The 9169-nt window shown below is 35.7% G+C and overlaps 1 protein-coding gene across 1 annotated transcript; it reads right to left on the minus strand.

The window, feature by feature from the left end:
• Positions 1-1063: 1063 nt before the first annotated feature.
• On the minus strand, positions 1064-3107 carry LOC146141501 (uncharacterized). The gene is made up of 3 exons (XM_083390394.1): positions 2951-3107; positions 1917-2063; positions 1064-1242 (listed from the first exon to the last, which is right to left on the minus strand). The coding sequence occupies exons 1-3, from the start codon at positions 3105-3107 to the stop codon at positions 1064-1066; spliced, it is 483 nt and encodes a 160-aa protein (XP_083246520.1).
• Positions 3108-9169: the final 6062 nt, after the last annotated feature.

A 9169-nucleotide genomic window follows, 5' to 3' on the forward strand; every position in this document is an offset into this window, starting at 1 on the left:
AAAAAGGGCCGTTTTCTGGTCGTAAAGAATCAACACCCTGATTGAACTTAAATCAACAAAAAATAATATTCTAAAAATATAGAAACAATAAAAAACTTTTACGACAAACACACAAAGATCCGTTTAAAGAGTTTATTACCACGCTAAGTACATACATGAAAACATTTGTACAACAGGGATTTTGCATAGTTCGAAGCGTATTATCAGAAGGCGTTTCTTAATATTGCGATTACAAAGGAGAATTTGTACAAACAATAAAAATCAACAATATGTATCTACAGGCGCCATATTGCCAGCTACATATAAAAATGTATGCGAAGCTAGACAAAACGGCGAAATACTCTACACAAGGGAAATGACGTTCAGGATGTAATTGTAATGTAATTTGCGCTATCTGCAAATGTGCTGAATAAGTGCAGCGCAAAAACGCTAAATATTTACAATATAATTTAGCAAATAAAAACGCATTTTTGTAAGTCAGTTTTAAATCGTTTCAATCCATTTCATTAGGTCAGAGAACAAGACTTTGTCAAAAACGCCACTAGTTTTTGGAATTTCGTATAACACAAAACCAACCATCAAATAAGATTGAATATTTTACAGGTTTACAAATTTTTGAAAGAGTATACATTTCGATAAATTGTCGGAACGGTTTCCAATTCGGAATGTAACCTGACTTTAAACTCAATCTTACTATACAAGCTAAAATTGAAAGCTAAATGACAAACTCGGCATAATGCAAGGAAATTAAGGGACATTCGTGGCCTAAAAATTGCAACGCAATTACAAAAGACGATAAGGTACAATAGGCTCGGATCTGTAATGTAGCTTGATAATAAATCTCTAAGTCAAAACTCTCAAGCAAATCGACATGATCTTGATAAAAAGCAAATATTAGCTGAAAGATGGTAAGTACGTAGGCCTATCGAAACGTACCTTATAAAGATGATGCCAAACTCGACCTTTTTGTTTTGAGATTCATTATTTAGCTACAAAGACTATATACACTCATAACATAACATAAAACCAGCGATATTCAGCTTTAAAACCTGCTTCAAAAAAGCTAGACCTCATTTCCCTTGGTGCTGGCCACATAGCCGAGAATGGCAGCTATGATACCAGTGAACCCAGCACACCAGCACAAGTAGAAACTGTAGTAGAACTCATTTGCACCCCCCTGGGCTGTTGTTTGGTCAATAGTGCCACCAAGGTACACCGAACCGGCAACAATTGCACACAAAGCTGTGGAATCATATATATTTATTATCCTTGTAGATTTGTTTTTAGTACGAATATAAAAGCCCATACAGAAGTAGGTAGCATTTTGTGAACGCTTCAGAAAAATCCTAAGATTATGATTGAAGGTAGTAGTATGACTTACAGTAGTACGAGTATCAAAGCCCATACAGAAGTAGGTAGCATTTTTTAAAAGTTTCGAACAAATCGTAAGATATTCGCTACAGTTTGTAGTTAGACGTATTTTAAGCATCAAAGCCCATACAGAACTAGGTATCATTTGGTAGATTAAAAATATTTTTCAGAAGAACCATTTTGACATTATTGTAAACAACTTTTAAGTTGACCATCTATTGAACATGGAAAAGATTGATTCGAAAGGTTCACAAAATGCCTCTTCTATATGAGCTCATATAGACTACTTAAAATCGTAAGTCTTGCAATACAGCAATAGAAATAGAAGTACAGTAAAAACAGCAATGAAGTAATAGACTTAAACAGTAATAAAAATAGAAATACCGTAATAAAAATGGTACTACAGTGATAAAAGTAGCACATCTTTTGAAACTATTATAGGCTACTTTTGTAACCCTAGCAGAGATTTATTGTTTACATACTTATATAGGCTACAACCAAGCCTTGAAAAACTGGACATCTTTATCGTAATAAGAAATGCTCACCTGAAATAAGGAACAGTGTGGCAGCAGTCATCCCTTGTCTTCTCACGAACCTTGTCACGAATACGATCATCATAATGAGCCCAGCCACGGCGAAAGTCGCACTCACGATGCACAGGATGGCCGTGATCAAACTGAATAGCTCATTACCTGTTTGAGGGAAGAAGTTGATTAAAGACAGTGTTGGGTAAATTGGAAACTTTGGCAACCAATATCGTAAATTTCTTTCCCTCCTGGTGAAGAAGTTTAGTAAAGGTTTTACTTGTAAAACTGATAACTTTAAATACGACCAATATACAATCATCCTTGTAGAGATACACATACAGAATATGTGTTTAACAACTGTAATATAGCTGTTTTGAAGTTGAAGAGGTTGTTTAAAACAGTGTTGTAAACAGGAAGTCGGACCAGAACCGAACCGAAACTTTATAAACCGGATTTGGTTCAAATTTTCCCGAACCGGAACCGTTTTAAGAATATGGAGCCTAACCGGAACTGAACCGAATAATTTGAAAGAAACTGGACCTTAACCGACCCCGAAACTGTCAAAAAACAGTTCACTACAGCATGACGTCACAACCTGTATTTTACAGAGTCAAGTTATGGCATGTTCGATATTTTGTAAAAACAATTAATACTGATTAAACAAAACATTGAGTTTTTTATTTGTCATATTATATTTCAATAACGAGCTGCTTGTTTACGTCACGTAACTTTACATTTATTGACACACATTTTCATCTCAAATTGCATCCGAACCGGAACTTTATAAACCGGTTTTTAAAATAAAATTAGTCGAACCGAAACTGAACCGGATCTTTTGAATTGCTCCGAACCGAAACTGAACCGGATTCCGAAAAAATCCTTGAACCGGAACCGGAAAAGTCAAACGGTTCGACTCCCTGGTTGTAAACAAGTCATTTTGTCCAAGCCAACTCTTTTCGATTTAATAACAAGTCCAGTCAACTCATTTAAAGTCCCAGTCAACTCAATTATCAACCTGATAAACTTAAATCTAATGAAAATGCACAACTCACCTAAAACTACCGTGCAGCCTGTAAGTTCACCAGAAATCGAGATGCAGTCAATGAAGATTCCAACCCCGCTTTTTAGCCAACCTGGGGTCGCAGCAGCCACGATCACAAGGGTTAAAGTTAGGAGGCCAAATACAAGGGAAATGATAAGGGCAACCATGTTGCTTTTTCCAGTTGTTTGTGATGCTTCGACTAACTGTTTTATTCATATAAAACTATAGTGTAAAGAGCAAAAACCATGTCGGTCATACTTGAACTATATGAACACGTGCATACATAAAACTAACTTTCAATGAAAACGTTTAACAACTGTGATGATATAGCGCAGTCGTTTTTACCGATGGTGACCAAGCGCGTATCGAAAGGTGCTAAAGATTATTTTCATTTATTCGTGTCGTCTGACCATATTATTCATATATTAACTAACTTTATACAATATGTAACAACCAGGCACAATTTAGCACTTATAATTAATCTATCCATTACGCATTGCTTGCTAGAATATTCTACAACCTCAATTTTAAGCCATTTTTTTCTAATCAATTCATTTTTTGATATTAAAGGTTTGTTCTCATTCGTTATGTTTTGCGTCTTGCGCCACCCAGTCCACATGTGACGCGTTTCCATTCATTAGAATTAAATATAAGTAAGGTATTATGCTACGATTCACACTAAGTATAAAGTATACAAACGTTAACATAAAATTTCCTCGCTCCTAACCGTAATCGTTAAAGTTACAATATTCCAACTCTCTGCAACCGAAAGCGTTTTTACGCTTCAGGCGTCCAAGTTTTCCTTTAACTCCAGACGAGTCGAGTGAGAACAAACCTTATAAATTCTTAACGTCAGAATTTTCACTTTGCCAGCAAAGTAGTTTTATGTAGAAGACGAATTGCTTGTTATTTCTAGAGCAAATACACCTTGCCTTTCTTGTTTCTATTTTAACACTCCTAATTCGTCTTTTATCGAAAGGCTGTTAAAGATGTTTTTAGCCATATAACAGGGGTCGGCAACCTACGGCCTCCGGCCTGCCGATCTAATTCATCCGGCCCGCCGCCTCTTTGAAAAATTACAGTCCATTTCACATACTTTTGACTATTTTAACTACGTAAGTTCGAAAAAAAGTCTTTTTAACTAAATCAGCGCTTGTTTATTGTTGCGCCGTGCAAGTCTACCAAGGGCGTCTCGGAAAAATTGAAAACGTATTCAAAAATATTGTACATGTACTTTTTAACATTTTTTTCATTTTTCATTTTCGGCAATGTAATAGAAACTTTCAAGAAATTTAAAAGAAATGCCGATATACCCTAAAAAAATCGCGCTCACTTCGCTCGCCAAGTGCGTCCGGACTTAAATAGCTTAACTTTATATGTTATCGCGTTTTCCTCAAAAGAGTCTTGTTACACTTTTCATTAATAATATGGATTATGACGTTTGAACTCGAATTTTAAACCAAACAAACGCTTTTCTTGCGCTTTGCGCATCACTGCCTGTTCAAACGTAGTTAAATACGTCTGAAAGTGCAAAAAATCCGAGGCCTGCCTGATTCACTGCTGTTCTAACATTTTAATAACACAATTCTTAGTTAACATTTTGCGCGGCCCGCAGAGACCTTTCTGAATTTGTTTTTGGCCCGCGACTAGAAAAGGTTTCCGAGATCGTTTTCTATTGTTTAACAATCCAACTTGACCCATGTGGTTGTCTTAAGTGGTGGATTTTCGCTTTTTTCGTGTTTAGTTAGGTGATATCCGACACTTAATATTTTGTCGCGATATCGATACCCCCCCCCCAGCTTTCTTGAACAAAAACAATCGCTATCCGATCCCATAACAAATGACGTCATTGCCATGTATATACGTGAAATTGAAATGTTCCAAAGCCTTTTCTCAGGTGAATTTGAGCCGAAATTTGTTTTAGGGTTGTATTATATAATTCAATAAGGAAAAAGGTAATTTGTTGTTTAAAATCGATTATTTTTTTAGAATTAATAATTTTCTAAACCCGCACAACCTCAACATGCACGTTTCGGGTATTCCCCTTGAAAGCATTTCTGCGTCACGCCATCCTTAAAAAGCCAAAAAATGACCTTATTGTTTTTGTTTTTATAAAAAGTTACCTACAGTTGTTAACCTGCTATAATACTTTTCAAGTTTGCGTCAAATCGCAAATCATCACTGAAAATAAACGGAGACAAAAAATACTTGCGACAAAACAACAGTTTTCTAACAAAAGTAAAAGAATAATAAGAACCAGGAGCCTTCAAAGAGGACAACATACGAAATTAGCGATACCTACTTCTGTATGGATATCCTTTATACAACCTCCAACCATTACGCTCTATAATTCTTTCAATTGTTTTTAATCTTAAAAAACGCACAAACGCTTAAGATTTAATCCGACTTCCGAAAAATGCAAAATTAGCTAAAAAAAAACGAGATAAGCAGATTTTTTTGTATTTTTTTTTATCTTGCGGGCCAATGTTTTTATATAGCGGTTCTTAGGCTTACTGCTGGCAAATTATACACAGCCTATCTTAACCTTTTTTCAGCCACACCTCCTTTGGTAATTTTCCAATGCCTTTCGCCCCCCAACAAAAAGCAATTCGAACTTTATGAAATGTACACCTTTGTTCAGTTACGGTATTTAAGAAATAACAAAAGATCATTTACGAAGTTTTTTTGTTAATGACAATAACAAAAAATAAAGTGATATTCCTAGATTGAAGCAAAGCTGACCATCAGTAAGCGGCCAAAAAAGCGGAGCTCGCGGGCCAACTTTGGCCCCCAATTCTAGAAATCTAGAACATTGCATGTGACCTCAATTGCGCAAAAGTTGTAAGCTTCAGTTTTGCATTTACTTTACTTGTAGATTTAAATTGGCCAAAGTCGAAATAGGGTAATTCCGATAATTTTAACGTTTAGCAAATCATCCCCAGTTTTAAAGGTGAAGATATTATTTTTCCTCAAAATCACATTCTTAACTTTACTCCTTTCAAATTCAAGAACACTTGTGCCAACTCAGTTTTAGTCAAACCTGTAGTTTTTGCTAACCAACGCTTTCGACCAATGATTTACTCGAGCACAATATTTCTAAGTAAGTAAATAATAGGGTACACTATGCACAAATCTGTAATGTAATTTTATAACAAATCTCAAATCAAAAAATTCCAGTATATCGACATCATCTATTGCATGCCACCTTTTATAAGCGATGCTTTGATTTATTTCTCATTCAAATTAACTTCTCATGATACAAGTTCATTTAGAGAGGTCCTAATCAAGATGATAACTAACCGCAAAAACAAGATATTTCCTAAAAATGAATTTTCGGCCTATATAATTTCGTCTTGTGACTTTCGAACTGCTCCAAACAACACTTATAGGCGGTCTGCGCTTTTGCGTTCTGTGTGTATTCGTTAATTGATAGGAGCGCTTTCGCTTTTTGGTAAGCAAGACAATACGAGACGGAGCGGAAAAAGGCGTAATTTCCGCATCCCGTTTAATTCGGTCCCTTGATAAGCGTTTCGTAAACAACAATTTCGATTAAAACATATTCGGTTATTTTAATCGCTTTGTGGCTGTATTTAAAGTCCGTTGCCCAACGACCAAACATATCTATTTTAAAAGAAGGGTTTGCGCTGAATATGTCATAATGGAAATCACCCTGACCCTTGCAAGATAAATGTCGACCTTAATTCCTGATCAGCAACAGCAAAATACTCTAGCAAAGCTAGTACAGCAGGTCAAACACTTTTAAAAGATATATATACATTTGAAAGATTCTATTTGAATCATACAAACTGACGCCTTTGCTGGCAAAATATATAAATATATATTTTTAATATCTTTACCTTACCTGACTTGCTAACTTTGCTAGACTATTATTCTGCAGAAATTTAGACATGGTGAGAATATCAAAGCTCATACAGAAGTACGCCGATTGAAAATCAGTGTCTTCTCGCCACGGTGCAAGTGAATAAAGAGATATTCGAAACGTTCAAAATGTGAGCTATACTACTAGCACTACTTGTTTATGCGCTTTTCCAATTCTACGTCCTACGTCTAAGAACCTCTAGGCCAGGGGTGGGCAATTATTTTTTGTCGCGGGTCGTATGAGAAACCTAAAATGTTGTGGCGGGCCGGATTAAAAATTGGATTTAAAATACACGCAATATGACGTCGTAATCTGACGGTATAAAACAAATGAACTAACGAACTTGTTATTACGTTTAGAGTTGTGCCAAAATGTGCCATTTTAATGGAATTTAAAGATGGCCATAGGACGTCGCGCGAAGCGCGAAAAAATTGCGACTATATATAATTGTTTTAAAATGAAAACTTTAATTTAGACATATATATAATTGTTTTAAAATTTAAACTTTAATTTACAGAGAAAAAATGTACAGTATATTGCTTGATATATTGGCGTTTGTCAAGTTGTCCCAAAAGTTAAGACTAAAATACGTAAAAAATGCGTACAAATAAACTACAATGTAGTTTTCTTCTTTTTAAAGCTTTAAGTTACCGATGTGTTACATGCGGTACAACAGCAATATTAAAAAAACACAACATGGCATTAACTAAATTAGGTTGACAGATTAGAAATCGGCAAATTTCAGAGTTTAGAAAACGGTAGCCTAGGTATCGCCTTTATATTTTAAAGACGGAATTTCTTTTGACGCGCAAAAATATATAAATATTAGGCTAAAGTTGTTAAACTTTCGTTGGATAGATTGTCAAAGGTCGCTTTTTGTCTGTAAAATTGCCAAAAATCGCGTGAGACATACGAGAAAGACAGAAGAGTTTTTAGTTTAAAACAAGCTTAAAACCGAATTTGGCGGGGAATTGACTAGATCCGTCCTGTCTTGACTTAGCCTATGTATTTTAAGGAAAATTCGCCGCGGGCCGTATGTTGCCCAGGTCTGCTCTAGGCATTACCTTAAGATATATTTGAAACGTTCACAAAATGCTACCTACTTCTGTATGGGCTGTGATATTCATTTTACGTCTAACTACAACCTCCAAAGCTATCAACCATTATCTTAAGATAGATTCGAACTATTCAATACGCAACCCACTTGTTTATGGACTTTAATAATAATTATATAACTACAACCAAGGCTGCGGAGCCGGTTAAAAACAACCCGAGTCCGTCTCCCAAGTGCGACTCCCGAGTTCGAGTCCCGAGTCCGACTCCGGCCAAATGTAAGATTTTGTCGAGTCCCGAGTCCCGAGTCCGCAGCCCTGCAACCTCAAGCCATTATTTTCATATTTATTTAAAACGTTCACAAAATGCTATCTATTTCTGTATGGGCTTTGATATTCTTACTACAACCTCCAACCATTATGTTCGAAAAAGAAGAACTTTTTGTGCTATATTAATAAGTCGAACTAGATTGGCTTCAAGCAGGGTTAAATTCTCCCTTACGCGACTGAAAAAGCGATGTAGTTCAATTTAACACTGCAAATCTTTTCACCACCAGAACCCAAACGCGAATTTTAACTCTCAGCCGAAAACGTTATAACGTTTACCTCATTGTCAAGGAAGAAACATCGATAAAGCGAATTATCGTATGCGCTACTTGTTTAAAGTTATATTACTTACATTTTTCTACATTAAAATTTTGGTCGGGTTACATGGCCTTCCCCCCAAAAAAACTTATTCTTGTCTATTTTAACAGACCAAATTCAAATTTTTTTCACGTGCCACGCAAATCTTGATTACATTTCTTTTTTTCTTATATATCTTACCTCATTTTGATGAATTTGTTTTAGCCCAAATGTGTCTTATCGCAATTTCCCGGATGAAAGTTTTGGCAACTTAAACGATATAAGGGCGTTTTTTAGCTTTGCAATCGATAACCATATAGCTTTTGCATTGAAAAGTAACTCGATGCGGTAGTGTGCACAAAGAGATATTCGGAATGTTCAAAATGCTTACTACTTCTTTATGGTCTTTAATATTCATTCTACGTCGAACTGTACCGTGTTCTAAGGTTTACTTCTTTATGACGTCAATTTTAGATGTAACTTTGTGACGTCTCATCATGACGTGACTTTGTGTGTTTACCCCTTTTTGTAACGAAAATCCTAGATCCTCGCCAATTTTTGTCCCAGTAGCAGCTATCTACTGATCATGCAGCTTGAAGGCCGGAGAAGAAGAAACATTTCAACCTGGCTTCTGGCTCTCCAAAGTAATAGGATCACAATGTATTAATCGATT

This window comes from Ascidiella aspersa, chromosome 5 (assembly GCF_963924565.1).
Source record: "Ascidiella aspersa chromosome 5, kaAscAspe10.2, whole genome shotgun sequence".
NCBI classification, from domain to species: Eukaryota; Metazoa; Chordata; class Ascidiacea; order Phlebobranchia; family Ascidiidae; genus Ascidiella; species Ascidiella aspersa.

What these genes read in the sequence shown, in the direction of transcription:
- LOC146141501 (XM_083390394.1), bottom strand. Translation starts at nt 3,107, where the DNA reads ATGGTTGCCCTTATCATTTCCCTTGTATTTGGCCTCCTAACTTTAACC. An exon ending in AGGCTGCACGGTAGTTTTAG is followed by an intron (nt 2,064 to 2,950) that starts GTGAGTTGTGCA and finishes TCCCTCAAACAG; the next exon opens with GTAATGAGCTATTCAGTTTG. An exon ending in CACACTGTTCCTTATTTCAG is followed by an intron (nt 1,243 to 1,916) that starts GTGAGCATTTCT and finishes ATGATTCCACAG; the next exon opens with CTTTGTGTGCAATTGTTGCC.